Source organism: Pygoscelis adeliae, unplaced genomic scaffold (genome assembly GCF_000699105.1).
Source record: "Pygoscelis adeliae isolate BGI_AS28 unplaced genomic scaffold, ASM69910v1 Scaffold270, whole genome shotgun sequence".
Taxonomy (NCBI): domain Eukaryota; kingdom Metazoa; phylum Chordata; class Aves; order Sphenisciformes; family Spheniscidae; genus Pygoscelis; species Pygoscelis adeliae.
In genome coordinates this window covers 832033-855178 of record NW_008823916.1, presented here as the reverse complement: position 1 = coordinate 855178, position 23146 = coordinate 832033, and the positions used below count along the sequence as shown (strand labels likewise).

Genomic DNA, 23146 nt, shown 5'->3' with positions numbered 1-23146 from the left:
TTTAGTCTTACTGATGCCCTGTGAGATGCTGAGTTTCTCTTCCAAGGTGGCTCGGTTTCTCCCATGCTGTTGTTCTACTGAAAGCCCTCGGCAGGGTGAGCCAAGGCCTATTTAACGTTCGTGAAAGAAGGCGAAATCACCATTAGCTGCTGTGTGGGGCCGTGGTTTCAGCAGTCAAAGCTGTGTTCCTGTGCAGGGGTATGAGGAAGGGAGGGGGAGAGGATGGGAGCGAGGCGCGCTCTCAAAGCATGCCCACAATGAATATGGATGGTCATCCATCAATTTATTTTAAGCACATTACTTCTCTGTCAGAAAGGGAAAAAAAGGAAAAAGAAAGAAAGGAAAGAAAAGACATATAAAATTAGGTTTGTGTCACTCATTTAACACTGCAATTTCCCTAGAGGATTATGCACCAAACAGAGATAGCAACCTCATGAATATTAATCATTTCCCTGAATGCAATGCAGCCCGCCAAACAATAAGATTAGGGGAAAGTGCTATGCTTAATTTATGGATAATGGGAGAGGTAAAGGATAGAGCTCCCACAAAGGTAAGGCTCACAGCTGGAGGGAGAGGCCTCTGAGGAGGAAAAGGACAGATCCAGATTTGTAAGGTAGCAAAAAAAACATCTGAGGCCAAGCAGGAGCAAAAGAAAAGATGTTTAAGAATCATTGTCAAATTACAATCATACTTCTCCCTGAACAACCACTGGCGACTAATGCTTCAAGCATGCCAGAAATCGGTGGTAAATTCAAGAGCTAGATACATTTATTTTCTCTTTTCCTCTACTCTGTGCCTTTTCTTTGTATTTTACCTCCCTGAGGCCCTGATCCAACAAACCACAGAGACGTGTGTCTAACTTGAAACATTCACGTTCTTCAGTGGAACCACTCACATGTGGAAGTCAGCAGAAGCACTGCCCTGTTTTGCTGTAAAAAGGCTTTAGCGAAGAGTCCCTTATAAGCAAAGGAGATAAAGTGTGGCAATAATAACACCAATAAGATGCGACTGAAAACCCCATAAATTACCAGGCAAACTTAAGGGTAGATAGAAGTTCTGAAGCTACTTCCCAGCTGTGTTTCAATGTGTCTATCAGTCTTCACTCATCTCTTTTCATATTACTTTCTCTCCCCCTCCTTTCTTTTTTATTGATCTCTGCATCTTTTTTATTATATCCTTCTCTTTCTTCAGCACTGGTGAGCTAAATCAATGCATAATGCACATCACACTCAACAAAAGGAATGCAAATGAAAGCAGCGCTCTTTTTCAATGTCCGCACATATATCTAGATGCATGTGTACAACGTTGGGTGTGTGGGAGAGTGCATACCAAGGACAAGGTGCTCAGCTGCTTGTTAGACACCCATTTCTCAACAGTCCGGTGGGAATGGATCAAGTGCTAAAAAACTCTGGGTTCCCACAACTGCAAATCATAACTCTTATGACTGGGGCCTGTTTTACACAGGACACGTCGGCTTGAACTTGGCTGAGATCCACAGTAATCGCAAAAACCAGTTATCCCGGGAGTAATCAAGAGCAAGGTGAAAGAAAAGCAGCCAAGAGGTAGGAGAGGGGTGCATCAGTCACAGCGGACACGACTTTGATTCACTTGTCTCCTACAAATCAAAAGGCAAAGTGAAACTTTCCCCGTGGGACCAAATTCTGTGCGGAGGAGATAAAATATGCAAAATCTGCTACGCAAAGGGGAAAAAAAGTAGAGATGATAAATTTCAGGATAGGGAAGGGTGAGTGTACCGCACAACTTAAAAAAGGAGCATTGCCAGATGCTTTCATTAATTAATTAATTAATCTCACTGTCGCTCTTCAGCATGTTGCAGGAAGAAAGCGCTATTAATCTTATCTGTTTTCTGTTACTCGGCTTTGTGTTCAGAGAAGGCCAGGACAGCTTGACAGTAAGACCACACAGTTTTCTTCCCTGCCTCCCTCCTTTCCTTCCCCTGCGCCCCTCCTCCCATGGCAGAGCAGATTGATCCACTGTTATCTGATTAGAGAGGAAAGGAGGAGGGAAAACAAAACCGAGGAAAAAAAAAAAAGGCTAATTTTATTACAGGCACTAGTGCAAAGTGTCTTGAGAGCCTTGTGCCATTTGTTCAAAGGAAAGTTGGACCAATTAATAAAACCCATAAACCTCATGATCCTAAAAGGCAAAGGGAGTAAGAGAGGCAGAGGGACACCTGCAAACAGGCTGCCTCCATCCTTGGAGATATCCAGAATGCAGCTGGACATGACCCTGAGCAACATGCTCCAACTTTGAAGCTGGATCTAACTTTGAAGTTGGCTCTCCTTGGACCAGAGACCTCCAGAGGCTCCTTCAAACCTAAATTATTCTGTGATTCATGGCTCTAAATCTAAAGCTTGATGGTGTTTGCGGACTGTTGTATTTCTCTTCTATCAAGTGAGGTGACTTGCATGATCTCTGCTTTGCAAGGAAGAAGCCTGCTTGGGCTTTGCTATCAAACCTCCTGCTATGGAACCCCCCCAGTGACGCCCCTTCAGCCCTGCCTTTGCAAACAAAATGTTTAGCGATTATTTTCAGCCATGTGGGACCCAATCCTGCAGACAATTTGTGACAAGCATTGCATTCACTGTTGTGGTTAGATTTGCTGAAGTCTAAAGAATGCCTTGTGGTAGTTCAGAAACATGCCTGGAAGGAAGCATTTTCAAGATCAAACCCTGAGGCCCCCAATTCAGCAAAGCCTCTGAACATGTGTTTGAGGCTCACTGAATTCTTTGGTGAAGGGGAGTGATTCCCAGGGCTCTAAAGAGCTACATAATACAACAAGAACACCACTGCAAAAATAACACTGTCTGAAATAATTACTTGTTGTCCTATAGGATTATGACATGTGTTAGCCTTGTAAACATGGAAATAAATTACACTTATTCTTCTGTGCTCCTCAAACACGACCCAAGCATTCTGTATTTTCCAAGAAAACACCCCACCAGTCTCAAAGATGACTTTTGTCTGGCTAAAGGCAGATGATCCAGTCTGATATTGTTAGATTGTGGAGAATGCTGAATTTCTGCTCTTTTTAATTATTATTCATTACGTAATATGTACAGCCACTTGTTTCCCCAACATCTTCATGTTTTCCGGTGAGATTTTAATGCTTGATATGTTAAAACAGAATACAAATCAGCACTGTTCATTTGCCTGAAAGATTAGCCAGCAGTTTCTCTCTAGCTCTTGATGTCCTAATTCATGGTGGTCCAGCACCCATAAAAGCCAACAGGACCTGTTTCCCAGGTATTACCTTCTCTGAACCTTTCCTAGGGACTTGATGAAGGCAGTGTTTGCTCCAGAGGAACAGCAGCTGGTCTACCCTTGCAGGCCCTGCATGCACACTGAGGCCATCACCACCACAACGGTTGCACCACCACAACTGTATAGTCACGCAACAAGACATTTTTAAGGTCTGGGTCCATGCACCTTTCCATTGATTCAGTTGATTTGATTCACCTAAGTGACTCCCCATATCCAGTATTTCACAAACAATTTGATTTCGTTCGCTTTTGTAATCCAGGACCTGTGTAAAACCACAACCTTCCAAAGCCCATACAAAACAAACAACTTTTGACGTCTGGAATTCCCCTTTCCTTTTGAACACAAGCAAATCCGAAAAATCACTTCCCCTGTAATGGTGGAGAAAAATCTGTGTGTATTAGTTGCTTCATTTTCTAATCATATTGCTGTCAGACAGGTTTTTTCCACACTCTGAACCAGCCCTCTTGCTGGTCCTGGAGATAAATGTGTGCACAGGCATAAAGCAGGCTCCTGCACCCTGGCAGGACATCGCTGTGTGGTCCAAGGCTTGGGACACCCCACTCTTACTCCTGTCCGGGGATTTACTTAGAGCATGATGCAGCTCCTGCCCAGCCCACACAACCCAGTTTCCTTGAGAACCAGTGTACACAAGGGGTCATGTCCTAACGTAACGCTGGGATGTGGTCGAAGTACAGTCCCGGACCAAGGAGCTCAGACCCGCTGCCAAGCAGGGTGACACAGATGCAACCATACAGCTCCAACCCGAACCCTTGCTGGAACCAGCCTCACACTATGCCTGACTTTTGGAGAACCCAAAACATTTGCAGAAGTGTTTATCTCACTTTCAAAATATTATGACTAATATCTTTCAGTGCTTGAGGCTCTAATGCAGCAAGTTACTTGAAACACAAATGTAACTTCAAGACCACCAATAGTCACAATTAGCCTCAACTATAAATACTCTCAGATTTCAATCGAGCAATTTACATATGTAAATAGGTAAATAAGTACATCACCAAATCAGGCCTCAAGTCCCAAAGCGTGGGATGCTGAAGTAAAAAAGTCGCCATTGTGACGAGACGAGCAGTCCCCAGCTTACCACCCAAGGGAAACACGGTGCCTGTGAGGTCCTTTATATGTTGCTCCAGGCATAAGAGAGAATCGTCCGTTTGCCAAAAAGAGCAAATTTCAGTCTTGCCAACATTATATTATCTGCTTAGGACTGATGACCTGAGCTGAAGGCATGGGATCACTAGATGGGACAGAGTGTTTGCTTGGTCAGTCCAGATAAGGAATCTCATAAAAACCTCTTGAGAAAAAGCTGACCCTTCATAAACATTAACTTTGGTTTCAGAAGCTCTGCATGTTTCATCCTTCCCCAGACCTCGCTGAGCCCTGTTTGGGAAATGCAATCCCACAACGCAGGGCTACCCCACAGAAGGTACAGCGTAAATTGGGTCTCCATTTCCCTTCTCTGCCCCCAGCATTCCTAGAGAGTTTAATATGTAAAGCTCACAACTGCAACCCTGCTATCCCCGATAGCTCGAGCATCTTCAGGCCATTGTGCTTACAGGTTTTGCTAATCAGAGCAAACCAGGCTTGCAAATGAAATCTGATTAAGTAGTTTTCACCTCTGAAAAAGGGGATTAGCTAGATCTTTGATCCTCAGATATTGATTTGCAACTCAAAGGAGGTGTGACCTCAGTTGGACTCGCTTCTGGTCTCAGTCCCTTCCCCTTTCACTCCTCCTCCTGTTTACCAGAAAAAATCAGTTCATGTCTTCTCACGTAGCCAGATCTAAAGCCTATTGAAGCCAGTAGAAAACCACCCACTGACTTCAATGGGCTTCGGATCAGTCCCACAATGGCTGACTTAGCCTTAAGTCCCAGGCTGTTTCAAAGCCAGCAGAACCAATTTCCCATCAAAATGACCAGAAGCTGGGAAGATATGTTTGCCTTTCAAACCTACAAATTCCACCTTTTTTTCTCTCTTCCATGACAACTCTTCGGCTGGAAATGCTGAAAATACTGTTGGTTTTTTCCTCGCACTCGGCGTAGAGTTGTTGCCCACCGTGAGTGGAAGGGCTCTGAGCCAGACTTACCGATGCAATTAAAGGATAACTCCTGCAGGCAGAATAGGGAGCAGCCATCACCGTTGATCTTATTCATATCATCGCATTCTTCCCCCAAGTCTCTGTAGGCAGGGCACACACATGCAAAAAGGAGTCAGATGTCAAATGGCATCCTCCCAACAATTGCTGCAACCCCTCTGCAGAACCCCAAAGACCTGAAATCCAGTACAGGGGCTTTGTGTGCCGACCCTTAAAATACCTCTCCCTTTCTCCCCCAGCCCTGACTTTCATCATTCCTGGTTCACGAGCTTGCCTGGCCACTTCTCTCCTGCACATGTGGATACCACTTGCTGTTCTCCGATGAGGATATGAGCAACTTCCTTCATAGCTGGTGTGGCTGCAACTCAGCAGGTGGGGAAAAAGAGAACAGGAATCTCTGAAACTCTTTGTATTAAATCTGGAAGGGCCAGACTGTGACCCCAGCATGGTAATAACAAGGCAAAAAGCCTGGTGCTGGGCTGTTCCAGGTGATAGCACTTGGAGGAGAGCAGTTGACAGGGAGCAGGTGGTGTCGGGGACGGGGTCCTGCCTTGCGCCAGCCTGCATGGTTGCAGCAGCGTGCGGGGAGAAGAGTGTGAACCAGATGAGAAAGGGGCTGCCACAGCTGCAAGTGGGGCCACAACCAACCAAGCTGTGACACAGTCTGGTTCCTGCTCGCTCCTGAGGCAGCTCAGCTATTGTTCGACGCTTGCTGCAAAGCCACAAGTGATGTTTGAGGAATGTGCAAACATAACAGTAGGAGAAAAGTTATGGAAAGCAAAATTAATCTGTCTTTCTCCACCTCTCTCTCCAAGACTGCCCTGGATTCATATGTTGTTTGATTCTCTTTGATTTCCCTGCCTGTTGGGCCTCATCCTGCAAATACTTGCTGCCAGGTATATCATCTGACAGAGTTGTACTATGTGATTGCTGATCAGCATTATTTCAAGAAAATAATACTGGCTGGATTAAGCACTTGCTTGTTGTTACTTCCATCGTTTAAATAATTAAATAATCTAATGCCAGGAAGCTTTGAAGCAGGTGGCCTTAAGGGCCAACATAGTAAAAGAATAAACCCTAACATAGTTGTGAATGATTGTTCTACAATTTCAGTGGTCTGGGGATTGGCAGCCGGTGAGAGCAGCTGATTGAGAACATGTAATTCCAAGCACTCTCCCTCAGAGGCCAAATCTATCACCTCCAAATGCATCCCAGCTCCGGTAGTCAGTCAAACAAGAGGCTGCACCAGGAACCTGGCCTACCATGTGGCAGGGGTTTTACCCCGTCCACCAGCTGCCAGACACATGGGACTTCACGTGTAAGGACAGCATCAAAGGCTGTGCAAATTTTTCCAGCACTTATTTCAGCTCCATATAGGAAATGTCATATGCGTGTATAAAGATATGGATACACGAACAAACAGCATAAACAGCATATAGCGTACTTTCATATCGATCCTGCTGTCTGGACTCCATTATCTGTATCTCTGTCTGTATCTACTGGTGCCAGGATAGCAGGGCCTAAGTTCCAATTAAATGTCATCATCCTGGTAATCATCAAGCACAAGTCATTATCTACAGATGAGAGCCGGCCTAAACTAAGGAGACATCAGAGGTCATCAATTCCTTTCTAGTCTCAGATTCTGGCTGAGTAGATGTGCCCAGATTTATCTGTTTGCTCGCTCCGCACTTACGTTTGGATAATCCCGTCTCCACAGTATCCACTTCCAGAGATATACACAAGCACGGGGGAAGGCTCGCTCTCCTCCGCCCCAGAAACAATGACGACCTGGTACGTGTATGTGGTCCTATCGCTCAGTTCCCTGCAAGACAAAAGGAAATATTAAGTGATTGGTACAACAAAGGCAGTAGCAAAGGGCAGAGAAGGAGGTACTGAAATGGGGGTTAGCTGCCAAAAAAGCAAGTTTTAGTTCAATCAGGTCCTCAGAATATTCCTACCTCATTTTGATGGGATTAATTTTTGGTTGGGTGTCTTCTTCTTGTGAGCACAATCAGCGCTACCTATGTCCACGCTTGATTTATGCACAGCTCTGAAATAGGTGCAACTCTTGACTGTTTGACAGCTAAACTATTTGCTGACGAAAATCATGCAGTTCGGTGTGTTGCTGCTTACTGCTACACCCGTTGTAGAGATGGCATTGCACTGACACCATGGCAGTGTACCAATCCTCACCACGGGCAGTGGGAAACGGTAACAGCATTACCGACAGTACTGCAGCATTTGAGAAACCAGCCCTGTGCTTCACTGTGTTTAGCCTTGGACACTTCTGCTCCCATCTCTCCACGTCAGGGACAGCGTTACCTGCAAGTTTGTGGCATAGTTCATTTAAGGAACTTAAAATACCCTGTAAACACTGATTACTTCCTGAACAGCCCTGAGCTCAATCCAACTGCAGCTGGAGCCAGTGGGAATTTGCCTATTGATTTAAGACAGAATTGGACTGGGGATGTTTCAGTGATAGATAAATAAGTTATCCACTTTGCATACGGGTATTAAAACAGTAGAGTTAAAAAGAAGGTTTCTTCCTCTCCAGGAGAGTGCAAAAAATAGGATCCATACCACAGCACTGGATCACAGTATTAGCATCGAAATATTCACAGAAAGAATTAGCAAACTGTTACATATTTATGCAAAGCCATAATTACCTAAATCCTGTGCATCTGAGCAATAATTTTTTGTATGCAATACAGAAATAATATAAGCCTAATATAAACTTTTAGCTCTCTAACAATGTCTTTTACATTATCAGAACTCAAAACGTTCCACAAAGAAATCCATTACCATTATCCTCGTTGTGCCGATTTGTAAAGCCACGGAGTGGTGAAGGCAAAATGATTTGCTCGAAGTCATCAATCAGACTAATTGCAGAGCCCATAACGCAACCCAGCTCTTTCCTAACCCACGCCAGTCCTCTACTTACTACGCTCATATTGCCCCAATTACTGACAGTAATATACATGTCTTTGTCACAGGAACTTGGTCAAAAAGCATGTATTAATGAAGTGTGCACTACGAAGAGATAGATCTACTACACAGAGCATCAAAGCCATTGAAGTAGGTATCAACGGACTGTAGTTACTGAAATCTTCAAGTTTGTGAAATAAGTATCTCCTTACAACGTTCCTTAAATTAACAAGCGTGACATAAATTCCAATATCACACATTATATTTTACAACAAAGCTGTTTCTCATGGATACTATGCCTGCAAGATAACTGTCATTGAATGAATTGCACGTGAACAGCACTGGGATTTGATTCTTTGTTACCACACTTGAAAAGGGGAGTGAAACTCAGTGGAACGAAAACACAACACCACTGGCCTTCTCATTGCTTCTTCACCTGACTCCTGTCGGCGATAGTCTGTAGCTCTGACTAGCTAAATTTGAGAGTTCATGTAGCACAAACAGTATCTTAATTCACCTACAGACTGGGGAGACATCTGCCTAGATATTGGTAAGAGTGTTTATTCAATCAAAGTGAAAAATTTCAAACTTCTGCCCTTGGGACCTGTTTAAAACAACTGTTTTCAAAAAAAAAAATACAATTATAGGAAGTAACTTAAGTGGCCAAACACACACTGATGTATAACACTGAGGGTTTCCTCTAGATTTCACTCCCAGATAAATCCACTTATTAAGATGGGAAGTTTCTGATATATACCGATGAAATCAAAGCAGAGGCAAGCTTTGATTATTAAAGAGCAGTTATTTCTCAAGTTCTTTCTCAAAAGCATTCGTAAAATATTTAAGATTAACAAGTATGCCTGCAGAAATGTGGATTTTGTCACTGGGGATCTGCTAACCACAAAAAAGGTTCAATTCTTAGAAAGGACTGTTAACAAATGAACAGTTTGAGCAGCTATAACAGCTACAAAATAAATAAATCCATGCTGTTTTCTGATGCACTGAGATCACATGTGCGAGTGCAGAACAGTAGCTTTCAGATTCTGATTTTTTCTGTGATTTCCACCAATACCCATAGGTGATGGGCAGGCCTTCGGCTAACAGCAGACAGTGTGCCTCCACGAGCGTGTTTTAGTACGTGGGAGTGTTTGTGTGTGCTTGTGTGTACATGTAAGCAAATGGAAAACAGGAGAAGTTCACATTTGTTTATGTACAGGGCGGGAGGTTGGCAGAACATAATGGAAGAAGACATAGTACTAAATGAAGCACGGGAGAGAATATCGTGTTTATGAATTATTAGGTGACTGGAGATGAATGTGTATGTGGGTGAATAAGACAGAAAACTGGAAATGAAAGTTATTAGGCAGGGAGAACTCTGGCATATTTAACTGCATGGATTGTGAATGCAAAACTGGGTATGGTGAAAGGACCCTCTGGACACCAGAGAAGAGGGACTGCTGGCTTTGTGGCAGTGGGCTTTGGTCTAATCCTGTCACCTGCTACATGCTGGCGAGGGGAGATTTCCGACTGCAGCCTGCTGCTCAGAAATGGAAAGCTCTTGGAGAAGTGATATGTTCTAACAGGCACATGATCGTTATAGTTTAGTGACAGGAGAAAAAAGGCCATTTCTTCTCCAAAATAGAAGGTGAGCAAAATACCTGACTTCTTACACATACATTTAGGTATTTGCACAGCCTGGCGTCCCTTACCTCTACACAGCTTGGGTACAAAATAGCCATTAAATTATTGATGCTCACAATACCCCATTAGCTATGAACGTAATATCCTTGTCTTAGGTTAAAATACAGAGAAAGGGAAGACAAATGCCTAGAGACATATGGTCCCTGTAAAGCAACGCCAGGACTGGGAGCCAGCTCTCCAGTCCCCCACTGCAGCCGTGGGGCCAATCCCCCTCATCCTCGTCCTGGCTTCCCTTTCGGACAGCCCAGCTGAGAGCAACCTGGAGCCTCACAACCTTTCCCATGCTGGGGGTGGCAGAGAAGCCCCAGGCTGTCACACCCAGGGGCAGCACCAACAAACCAGCCATGCCCAGAGGAGATCAGAAATGGGAGCACGTGTGCTCCAGAGGTGCCCTCCAGCATCACGCAATCAGAGCTGGAGATGTGCCTCGACTGGAGCACCAGAAAGCCACCTTAGAAACTCAGGACTCGAGCCATTGTGCTTTCAGCTCACCCTGGCCTGATGCAATGAGTGGCAAAAACCTGATTGCAGCCGACTGCCTGGATGTGGCGTTTCACAAGTCTCAACAACTGGAATTTGAGATACTTCTATCCTCCTGAACTGTTAAATATATCATATCGGCAGCAACTGAGAGCTTTAGCATTCCTTCACAGTACCCACATTTCGAAAAAATATAGCTGCTAGAGGGATGATATGTGCAATACTTAGGGCAGTAATCCAGTACCATAGTGAGGGAGGGAGGAAAGAATGCAGTAACGAAGGGAAAAAAAGCAAAAAAAAGAATTTATTCTCTCCTATATAGTTATGGGGCACCAAGGTCGATATTACAGACTGTATGTGGAGATGTCAGCAAGACAAGCTCTGCTCCAAGTGGTGATAAAAGTGTGATTTTTGACCATTTATTTTCTCTCCTGCCTTCCCTCGGAGCTGATGGCACACTAACAGTGATAACGCTCTTTCCAATCTGCTGTCAGGCAGGTCCGACGCATGCCAGCTTCGTACGACGCTACTTAAGGAAGTGAGACAGAAGAACATCTTTAACATTAAGGATGTGAACAAACACTCTTTTAAATTTATATCTATGGTCTTTTAATGACCTTTTCGAGAACTGAGTAAGCCGCATTGATCGCTGCAGCTTCCGCCCGTGGGGAGGCAGTCTTATTAAAAAGCAATGACTCAAGCCCTTTGCTTAGAGGGGGAATTAGGACGTGCCGTGTGAAATACCACGAGGGCAACTTTCCTGTCTGCTGTGGCGAGTGACGGATCCAGGGTCAGAAATATAAAACCCTCTAATTCTTTTCCTGTTTTCACTGGGGAGGCCGGGCAGTTGAGTTAAATCTTGCTGTGTCCCCCAGGCAAGGGACCTCTGCTTTCAGTTTGGGTGTTCCTGTAAAACTTACAGGAAAAATTATACCTCTGGGAAGTACTTTTCTACTCAGACCAAGGTGGGTTTAAAGGATCTTTGAATTTACAGAAGCAACACGCATGCCCTCAAGTGCCAGCAGACCTGCAAGGGCTGACACTGCCCCAACCACATCTGCTCTGTGCCCACTGTAGGGCTTCAGCATCTGAGGACACAGCACACACTCGAGACGCAGTGAAAGCACTGAGGGAAAGCAAACATCCCACGCCTCTCTCCCTACTACAATGGCATATATGTTCTTCCTACTACAAATAACAGCAGGGAGGGTTTTTATACAGCAAAGACTTGTTTCCAACAAAATTGAAAATATCCTTAAGGCTGCTCCCAGCTTCTGCCCTATGAAAACATAAATGGCCAGAAAGCAATGAAAGCAGACAGTGTTCCTGTTATTTAAGGACAAGATGACAAGGTCTTAGGCATCCCCAATTAAATTATGGCTGTCAGAGGCAGTGTCATGTGAAACAGGCAAATTTTGCACCTCAAGTGTCCTCATGAAGGACCCATCTTTCTTTGACCTTAAATAGCCACTAAACTCTTGAGCCAAAGGACGACGTTTCCTGGACAGCTCTCTGCAGCCCAGAATGAGTCTGCCAGCAACCTCCCCGTTTCCCTCTACCACCGTCGCCTTTGCTCTTCTTCCCTAGCAAGGAAGCCTGCCAAGCAAAACAGGAAATCTGCTGGCAGCAAATAGCAGCGACCCACATCTTCACTTGTTGCAATGCTTTGGATCAGCTGCTCAAGGTGGCCTGAATACAACCACGCACGAAAGAGCCAAAGGTCTATGCCATCTCCAGTCCCATCCTCCACAGCCTAGAGCTGTCCAGTTGGTTCCCCACATGCTGCTCACAGCCACTGAAAATCCCAACGTCATTTACAGAGATCCTGAAATACCCCAAATAGCCACTAACTCAGTGGAGAAGCACTGCACCGCTCAGACATGCTTAGAGCTTCCCAGTCCTGGGCACTGAACCAGGGCTCAATGTTTCTAGATCGGAGGAGCTAACACTGCTCTCTTCATTGCTACTTAGAGAGTGGGTCATTAAACTGCGCTGGGTTTTACCTCTCAGCAATGCCACTGGGGTGTTTGCAGGCTCCCCCATCCTCAGGTACTCCAAAAGCAATTGATAAAGAGTAACCCGGGGGATGAGGTCACTTTAGGACAACCTGAATAGATTTGCTCCCCAACTCCCGTCTTTTTTCCTGCATTGACATTGATTGTGCAAATATGACTGTTTTCCGCTTTTACCTCCTCTCTCGCACACGCTCCCCCTCGCCTTGCCTTTCCTTCTTTTAATAAAAATGGCATGAGAAGCACGGCGGAAGATAATGAAGAGAATTCCTGCTCGGCTCTGCAGTCGGGAGAGAGGAGGGGTGGGATGCTGTAAACAAAAGAAGGACATCAAAAATCCTGAGCTCTTGTGATGGGCTGTTTTTTCAGCTGCGGTCCGATCTCTCGCTGTTTGGATAAGCCCAGTGACATGGCAGGTGCAAAGGCCTCAAAACAAGTCTCCTGCCTCTCTCTCAGACACCGACCTGACTCAGAAGACATAAATGCCAAGGAAGCAGCCTCAGAGAGGCTTTTCTCTCTACCCATGATGAGATAGGTCCCAACAGGGGTGGTGGGTTTGCTCTGTGCCCTCCAGCTTTTTTTATGATTTGTTTGTTTACAAGCAAATCAAAACAGGTTAGCTGGAGTATTAAATGAACACTCATAGGTTGGATGGGAAAGTGGGGACTGGACGGTGGATTTCTGCTCCCAAACCCAGCTTAAACCTGAACTGGGTATTTCCGAGGAAGAACGACAGAGCAGCCAACGACCTGAACAGATAATTTCAGCTGAATACTTGGTGGGGTACGTTTTGTACCATCAGGTGTCTCTGCTCTCTGAAGCCCAGAGTCTCACCATGCAAAGCAGTGGCATCAAGACAATGCCCAAACTCAACTTTTGCTCCTGGCTGTATGAGGAAGGTATCTCTTGTAACACCTAAAAAAACCACCTTACCCACTTATGCAATACCATGATACCCCACGTATTCAAGATTGAAGTCAAAGGTTGAGGGATCCAATGTATTAGGAAAAGGAAAATATCCTTTGCCCCATGAAATACTTCTATGAACCAAAGTCACCACCACCTCTCATAATCACCACAAAATCAAAACAGGCAATTAGTGTGCAGCTCTGCTCTCGCTTATGCTGGTGTAAATCTCAAGTAACTTTAGAGACCTCAGCAAAATACTCCAGGTGTAAACCATTGCAACTCAGCTGCTCGTCTGCTCCTCCGAGTTGCAAACGTGTGCATTTGCTGCTCAGACCAGCTCCCTGCCTGCACAAGATGCCGTGGCACAGGACTACACACCCGGCTGTAGCACCTCTGCTCTGAAACCCAGGTCCTGTTTAGGATCTTAAACACATTTGTTTTTTACACAGACCGCTGTCTTCTGTCCTTCGTGCAAGAACCATAAGTTTTTTAAGTAGCAAACATATAGATATATATGCAACTGATTAACTCCAGCAAACTTGGATATAATCGTCCAAGTATTTGCCCTGGTACCAATTTAAAACACAGTAGCACATTTAATAAAAAACAAAGTTTGCAGCCAAGGCCTTAAAGATATTTCTTGTTTTTTCTCAAAAGAAAAAAAAAAAAAGTCAACAGATAATTATCTACTTTCATGTTTAAACAAAAACAACAACAAAAATTATGAACTTTTAAAGTGGATGATATAAATGGAGGATCTAAATGAGATTGGGTTACAAATCCTGGGATAAAAAAAATCCTAGAGGCCCAGGGCCTCACATGGGTGTTTGCACTAGACAGGCAATTTCACGGCAGCACACAGGTTAAGTGTCGGAGCACCTGGTTGCTATTAGAAGCAGGGAAGGAGGGGGAAAATCTGTTGTGTTTGCTTCTTCACTGCTGCGATCAGACCCTAAGCTGAGACAGGAGCACTTCTCAACATGAAGCTCAGCCGCAGCCGCCGCAGGGGGGAAGGCTGTTATGTTTTGACCGAGGAAGGAAAGATCTGGGACATGAAATGCAGAAAACCCTATTTCCAACCGGTGGAAGCCAGCAATTCTCTATTGATTTCAAGGGAACAGTGCCAGTATCCACCACCTGAGGATAGTGCTCCAGTGTACCGGCGCAGCAGGGAGAAAACAGTAACACGACTGGTAGGCAGGTTAGGACAGGTTAATTGCTTTAAAGGCCATCATCATCATTGGCGAACCTTTGCCTGTTGCATCGTGCCTCTCAATGAGCACTGCCTGATTACTCATATCATTAACAACATCCCAGTTGTGCCACGGCTTCTCCGTGCAGGACTGCCAGCGGCAGCATCCGCACGGTCTCCAGCGCTGGTTCAGACCACACTGCAGGAGAAGTGCCTGATGCACACCCTGCACAGGGTCTGGGACCCCAACAATCACCCCTCAACTTTTGGATGTCGATTTTTCATCGTGGGGGCTGGGAGCACTTCGGCTGCTACCCTCAGCCCCGTGCCAGTTCTTCAGGTTCGGCTCTCCCTGTGGGCAGCAGCTCTTCCCAATTCAGGGTCATCAACTTGGCAGAATAACGTTCTTCAACTTCTCTGAATCCAGACCTGACCTCTAGGATTTCATTTCAACAGGCCTGAGCCAAGACCTGATTTTCAGAACTTAATACCCTCCCATTTCCGTGTAATCCCACCAAAATGGTAAACAGAGCCATGGGAGCAGACGCTCGCAGCGCCTGATCCAAAGGCTCCTGAAGCCAGTGGAGGTTATTATGTGCATTTTCAGTAGGGCTTAAATTGGGCCCCAAGCGAACACAGATGTTTGCAGTTTTCTCTGGTTTCACCTCTACCATCCCTCCTCGACGAAACTCCGCTTTGGAGGGTAAGGGCACAGGGGCTGTGGCACTCCTGAGGTGTTGCTCCTCAGGAGGGAGGGAGCCTGTATGTACATGTGCCTATGCGTGAGAGAGACGTATGTGCTGTCACGCACGCCGCATAGCAGAGCACAGAGAGATGGGCGAGGAGATGAGGTGACTATTCCAAAGGAACATTTTGTCATTTCCCTCCTTAGGGGCTCTGTGTTTTGCCTTAAGCCACTTCAGATTATGAGAAATCCTACTAGCTGGTCTCCAGTGGGATCTTTAATGGTTTAATAACTGAACATTACTGAACATATTTCCACTAGCCTCTTTCTAAAATCCCATCATGAGCTAATTTCCTCTATTGTCATTACATCTGCAACTGGTCTTACATTTCAAAAAAATCTGTACCACTGTGAATAAATGATCTCGTTTACTGCACTGAGCTCTCAGGGCCAGTATTTTTAGTAGTGGCTGATAATTTGGGGTGCCCAATTCCAGGCACCCTCACTGGGGTACAATTTGCAGAGAAGAATGAGCTTCATTTCCACCTTGCCTCTCCGATCACAAAAAGTTCCAGGAAAATGCTGGAATTGGGACATCAGCACGGAGATACCCAACGTCACTATACATTCAAGAAGATCCTGGCCAGAAAGACTAAGATCAAGCTGGGGTGAAGCAATCACACCATGGGTGCCTTGGGCCCACAGCGAGCTCAGTGCATTGCATGCCATGCAATGATACACCTAAAAGGCTTCTGTCTTGTCTGTCACTGTATCCAGCGAGGTATTAAGGAAAGCACAGGTATTTTAGTCTTACTGCAGCGTTGTTTTCAAATCCTTGCCTGTTTCAGTGTAGCTCCAAATTTAACAGAGACTTGGAATTTATTTCCTAGGAAAATATATTAAAATAAAATGCCCAGGAAATGATCAGGCCAATAGTTCAGTAAAAGTAGCTGAAAAAAGCTGTACTGGCTGACACTGCTGATAAAAAGGTAGGTAACACATTTCTGCTTCTTCTGCGGTATTTGAGGCTCACTCCAAGTTTTACAAGAGAGTTATTTTTAAATTGTTGCATAACACATGTCTGTCCAATATTTCTTTCCTCAATCAAGCAAAGAAAATGCATTTGTTATTCCTGGGAGATTTCTGCTGCTTCTTATCTTATTTAGAGCCCAAAATAAAGATGCACACAAGAAGGGAAACATCAGAGAGAAATTATTATCCATGAGATAATGCACAGCCTAATTTACCACATATCCGAGACTGTCTCACCTGCAATAAATGATTTTGCCCAGCAGGAAAAGTCCTGTTTGACCTTCATTTTTTTTTTCCTGCAGCTGAAAACTCTGCTACTACTTCTAGGTCGCGAGTTCAAATTCCACCCTGGCTGGGAGTGATTAAATATATCAATTTCTAATAGTATCTCCTTGGTTAATAATAGGACAGCCGTTAATGTTCACTTTTTCAGTGACACTTGCATATGGCTAAGTTGTAGTCTACGGGTCTGATCTCTCTACAGCCTCTGTGTATCGCCCAAGAGGCACATCGGAGACATGAACCCAATGTAGCAGCAGTCCTTGGGGAGTCCCTGGCTGGAGCGGAGCTGGCAGAGCCGATCCCGAAGCAAAGTGTCATTCCCCAAATGGGGCAATCCCTCTTTCCTGGCTCTTCCCATGCTCTCGAGTCATTTCTTTGAGAGAGGCAGCTGGGGGACATTCAGAGCAATCCCACTCTTCAAAGATAGAGCCAGGCTGAAAAATGCCTCTGGGCTGCCCTGTCTCAGGATCACAAACCCATAAAGATATAAACCTGCCCTTACTACCTTATTCTTGCACCATGTGTGGCCGAGCCAGAACAGGAGCTACGGATTTTGTCAAGTGCCAGCTACAGTTACAGCATTACATAAGAAACCGCAACAGCGAAGAATCACAAATCTATCACTACAGCTGGCACCAAATGGCATCTTTGCACAAGCTTAGCAGAAAAGCTGCCTACTGAATGGGCACAGACCGTCAGATTGTTCTTTCTCTTCTCCAGGGCAGGGTTAAGGTAATTTGGCAGAGGGTGGTAAGGGAAAAAATTGCTCTATCTGTTCTGTGTGGGGGGTCAGGAAGCAGGTTTTATTCTTTCGCAAAGATAACCTGGCACCTTTAATGAAGAAAGCAAGAAAGAAGGAAAGCCATCAGAATGTGGCTTCCAGCTGTCAAGTCACACCAGCCAAGTGGAGACATATAATCCCTGAGAGCAGTGGCACTGCTAGCCTCTAACATTTAATTGTGAGCTCTTTGAAAGAAGGCACCTGGTGTATTTCTACTGTAAAATGCCTGGCACACTACTGGCAGCTATAAATAATAACAACCGCTACCTCAGTATTTAGCAGCACAACATATGTGAAGGAAAGATGCAGGAACAGTAGTTGGAAAAGAAGCAGTTTTCCTCTTCCTGGCTTACCGAGCCCTCGGTGTAGAGCAGGGGTACAGGCTCCTATCTGGCACAGGGAGCGGAATCAGTCTTCCCTGCTGCCTCCCTGCCCAGTCCCAGCTCCTTGCTGCCATGCAAGCCAGAGGCGAGGCCACACTGTTTGGGAAAGGAAAGAATTTCCCCAGGGGGATATTGGCGGTGAAGATGCTGCTGGGTGGACGACTCTCCTTCCTACCAGCACTTCACCTCTGTTAGGGTCTATGCCTATGACCAGTTTCCTGCTGTTGGAAGGGAAGGTGTGGGACAGGCAATCGTCCCATATATTTCTGTTCTTTCATCATGGGAAATTTCCAGGTTCATTAAGCAGAAACAGGGCTATCAATCCTGGCTGCACAAGGAAGGAGCTGACAACGCAGCCAAGGCTAGAGACGGCCTGAGAGACGATGCTTGCTAGCGGATCACCAGCACCTCCACTGAGCTCCAGGACTACTACGCTGTCCCACACCAGCTGAATATTAAACTTCACAACTTTGCCAAAACTGACCAGAGGCAGCTCTGATATACTCAAAGCTCTTCACTGACATGCGGAGGCTTTCGGACAGTGACAGCACGGCCGCTAATCCAGCTGGGAAACTAGGCTCAGAGAGGAACAACTGAAACATTTACTCCTTAATGCAAGGACTCTGGATGAAGAACTAGGCAAGAACTAGCAATGCTAGTACTGTACCTGAAACTGGAAATTAGAGGGGTAAGAGAAACCTGGTGGGACAGAAGGGTGTTTGCTTCTTGGGAAAGCTCAAAATAGCTTTGTCCACGCAGCACTACAAATGATAGGGAAGCTCTTAGGAATGAGCAAGAAAGCATGAATAAGAGTAAACCTGTTCCTGTTGAAGCTTGGTAAAAGTGTTTTTACTGGAGATGAGCTGTAGACTTTCATATGAATACAGATAGGGATCTCTAATATATTACTAGAGAGAAATAATATGGAGAATTGTGTAATTATGGGAAAGAAACCTCCTAGATGCAGACTAGAGAACAAATGCTTTTAATAATGGCAGGTCTCTGGTACTGCTAGACGTGAGAGCAGGCATCAAATACTTAGGGACTCAACAAGAGGTGACACTATTTTGCACTTACTTCTAGTAGCTGTAATAGGTTGGATTGAAAGAGAAATTTGAATGAAAATGGAAATTTGTCTTTCAGTTATCACTTTGAGGTTAACTAACAAACATTTCCTGCAAATAAAAATCCGAAACCCAAAAATCCAAGTATCCGCAGACAACACAGAATTGGTAAATAGGCTCAGTCAATGCAGAGAAGGATGGAGTTGTAATGTAGAAATGACTAATTTACAGGACTGGATGCCTTGAAATGGTGCATATGTTGGTATAAGACAATATTATGCATGTATGATCAAGAAATTCAGAATAAGCTGGGAGCTCTTCATTCCAAGTGAGAGGGGAAGAAGCAGTTGGTTGTATTTATTCAATTGCAAGACAACTATGAAGCATCAGTGAGATGTATCCACAAAAAAAGCATACGAGGTCCTTGCACGCATCAAGGCAAGGCATTTCCAGGGTAGCTGGGTAAGTATTCGTGCACAAGGACATCTGGAATACCACATTCTAAAGCCTATTGGGAATCCAGATGTGTAGCATGCCGATATCACACCACCAACCTAGCAGCTCTTGCAGATAAATCTGGGCATGTAAAGTGCTTTCTTAACATTTCAGTCCTATCTTAAATACTCCCCAGTATTTCCTGGCATATCAAGAGAGGTTTGGCATGGTAACTGTGGAGGAGGGGTGAGCAGAAGATGGTGATAATATGGGCTTCAGCTTTTGGTGTCGGGAGAACATCCACCCAGCGATCTGTATCTTGTTTGGGTGGAAATATGGTGTTAATTATCTTCATGACAGATGGATCTGGCAATTCATTTCAGCTGCTTTAGATCATACATTCCTCTGGCTGGTAGACCTTCACAAAATAGAGAAATAGATCTTCAAGATGAAGGAAGGAATGCCATAATAAGGACAGATGTTGCCATGAAATTTTAGTGTTGCATTCAGCAGGGACTTAGGTTTACATATCATCATTGTGATATTCATATTTTTCCAGTTCTTTGTTCAGCTGGGCCTGTGTCATGTAAATGCAGTCTTCCTATTGAGTTCAGGGGCTAAAAGGCACACCAGTAATTGGCTGTAATGAATTATTGCTCATTATGAATGAGCAATCAGCACTGCTGATTCTCCAGCCTCTCTGGTTATTCATATTTGTAGGAACCTTCAGACTAAGAACTGTTTTCCATCTCCTTGAACTACTCATCATCTGGGGTTTCTGACAAGTCACTTATCATATGCTCTTCTGATTGGATACCAGTAACAAATGGTAAACGCACCAATAACGCAAATTTTGAAACAAACAATTGTTTTGGATAAAATCATAGAATCATAGAATAGTTTGTGTTGGAAGGGACCTCTAAAGGTCATCTAGTCCAACCCCCCTGCCGTGGGCAGGGACATCTTCAAGTAGATCAGGTTGCTCACAGCCCCGTCCAACCTGACCTTCAATGTTTCCAGGGACGGGGCATCCACCACCTCTCTGGGCAACCTGGGCCAGTGCTTCACCACCCTCAGCCTAAAAAATTGCTTCCTTATATCCAGTCTAAATCTACCCCCCTTTAGTTTAAAGCCGTTCCCCCTTGTCCTGTCACAACAGGCCCTGCTAAAAAGTTTGCTGACATCTTTTTTATGAGCCCCCTTTAAGTACAGACAGGCTGCAAGAAGGTCTCCCCAAAGCCTTCTCTTCTCTAGGCTGAACAACCCCAACTCTCTCAGCCTTTCTTCATAGCAGAGCTGTTCCATCCCCCTGAGCATTTTCGTGGCCCTCCTCTGGACCCGCTCCAACAGGTCCGTGTCTTCCTTGTGCTGAGGGCTCCAGAGCTGGAGGCAGTGCTCCAGGGGGGGTCTCACCAGAGCAGAGTAGAGGGGCAGAATCACCTCCCTAGACCTGCTGGCCACGCTTCTCTTGATGCAGCCCAGGGTACGACTGGCCTTGTGGGCTGCGAGCGCACACTGCTGGCTCATGTCCAGCTTTTCATCCACCAGTACCCCCAAGTCCTTCTCGGCTCTCAATCCCTTCATCCCCCAGCCTGTAGTGATACTGGGGGTTGCCCGGTATCAATACAGTGCTAAAGTACATGAAATGCTAAGGACCCATGAACAATGCCACAGCAGCCCTCCAACTACCTGCAATCTTGATGATGGTACTTTCTCAGTCATTCTGCAATCACTCCAAGTCCGAGTGAGATCTGCACTCCACCGTCTTAGATGCAGAGTTAAAACACAGTAAATGACATGGAGTTTACAAGCTTAGCACTGAATGGAACTCCCGATTCTAACAAAATATTTAAAAATATTGTACTTACTTAAACATCAACCGTACACAGATGATAATAGTCCCCTCCAACTATTATCGAGCAACAGAAAAGGTTTACCCATAGAATGTAGGTGTAAAATAGCCAAAACTGAGGGGAAAAAAAAATCCCTATATAAGAAAAGGCAAGTTTCTCTCTCAGACTCTTTTTTTTCTTTCCTTTTCAAGTATGAATGCAGTATCTCTAGGTGTCACTTAGGTACTAAAGCTCTAGTCACTGTAGGAATGGCTCAGATGAATATATCACAGGGCAGCATACTTGCTTCTCAGTGATGCTCAACTCTGCAAAACCAAAACTTATACCAGGGCTTCGTGCTGGGATTCTTTCTAAGGTTATTTCGGTCAATGCCTTTGTCTTGAAAAAAGCCTACACGTTAACACCACAAAGACGACCCGATCCATCGCCGTGCACTACATTTTGAGGTTTCCTACAAAGTCTGTGGCAGAAAAGTTGGGAAAATTTCCAATTCTTAGAAACTTTTCTAGTTATTCTGACAACTTTCCAAAACTAACCTCGGTGTCTCTTGGCTTGGCCTGCCAGAGAGGAGAGCGTAGATCTCGCCAGCACAACCGGCTGCTCACCGCTCGCAAATTTGGCTACTGAGAGTGCAACAGGGAACACGGGCTGCTCACCCCAGGCTGTGCGGGTGGGACTGACACCTAAATGTACCTGTGACATCCTCAGGAGGGCATCTCGTGGGCACTCACTTCTCACTGAGCTCTTAAAAAATCAGTGGTTGCTACAAACGAATGCAAGAGCAACGATTACTTTCCAACTGCAACAACGTGAGCGTAAAAGCGCTACAGTAAGGGCAAAGTGAGGGCAAAGCAATTACCACGTTTGCCATTGTGACTATCTTGCACGTCATTTCTAGAGAACAGCCAGAGTGTAACCCTCTACGTATGAGCACAACCCAAACTTTGGATTAAATTGTGAGCTGAGACTTTAAGACTTGCAGATGAGGCTCCTTCCTTATCACTCGCTGCGGTGTGAAGACTCAGCAGTTCTGTGCTGCACCTGGCCTGACCTCTTTTTTTCCCCACTGATTTATTTAGCTTTCTGCTCTCTTCCTAGGCTCTGACTCTCATTTTGTATCAGAGATACCAGCAATTCTGGCTGATCATACTCAGTGGAATTGAGTGTATCTTGCCTGGTTTCTGGAAGGTCCAAGGGTAAGGTCCTGTCCCGTAGAAATGATTGTTAGCCTCAGCTTGAGCCAAGAGCTGAGATTAAAATTCAGCTTGAGAACAGAAGGTCTGGCATTATTTTGCATTTCTTAATAAAAGGTTTCCACTGTTCTAGTTATTTACTCTCCTCTGAGGAGCACCCAGTGCTGACTAGGCAAGGGCTATCCATTAAAGGCTGTCTCTCCTCTCAGCTTAAAGAGAAGTTCCCTCTCTTTGATGGGAAGAAGGTAGGAGAAATTAATTTTTCTTTCAGCATCGCCACACCTGGGGAAAGGATCTTGCTCACAGATAACAGTGCAAGCAAATATTTTCTTTGGGAGAAAAAGAGAAAGTGAAGATCAAGGTCAGAGGAGGCAAGAGTAAAGATATGTGACTGCCTTCAAAATAACCTTCCACAGAACATGTGGGGGTGTCATTTTATTTAATATGGAAAACACGCAGTAGCATAAAGGAGGGGTAACTGGCTTGGGGCTTATAGAGAGATAAAGGGGCTGCAAAGTCTGGTTGCACAGATATGCTGTATTCCAGCTGTACCGAATGAGACAAACAGGCAGATACAAACAGGTCGAGAGAGACTGCATTTACCTCTACATACATATATACACACACACACACACACACACACGTAGCAGCATAGCCCAACACCTCTGTCCCTGGCTTCCCTGAAGCATCGTCCTTCCTTCCTGCTTACGGAGTATAAGGACTGGGGCTACTCTTTGCACAAGGTGCTAATGGAAAATTCATCTTGCCTTTGCCTCTACCACATAACCACAACCCCATGCAGAGTTTCAGTGAGTTTGCTGTGT

General features: G+C 45.0%; 1 protein-coding gene across 1 annotated transcript in view; it reads right to left on the bottom strand.

Annotated features, from left to right (window-relative positions):
- PAPPA (pregnancy-associated plasma protein A, pappalysin 1) overlaps positions 1–23146 on the bottom strand; it is a 179641-nt gene that overhangs the window by 79639 nt on the left and 76856 nt on the right. The window contains exons 8-9 of the mRNA XM_009319278.1: positions 7089–7217; positions 5387–5478 (exon numbers count right to left, since the gene is read on the bottom strand). Of these exons, the coding sequence (XP_009317553.1) occupies positions 5387–5478; positions 7089–7217 (221 nt within the window). The remainder of the gene's footprint in view (positions 1–5386; positions 5479–7088; positions 7218–23146) is intronic.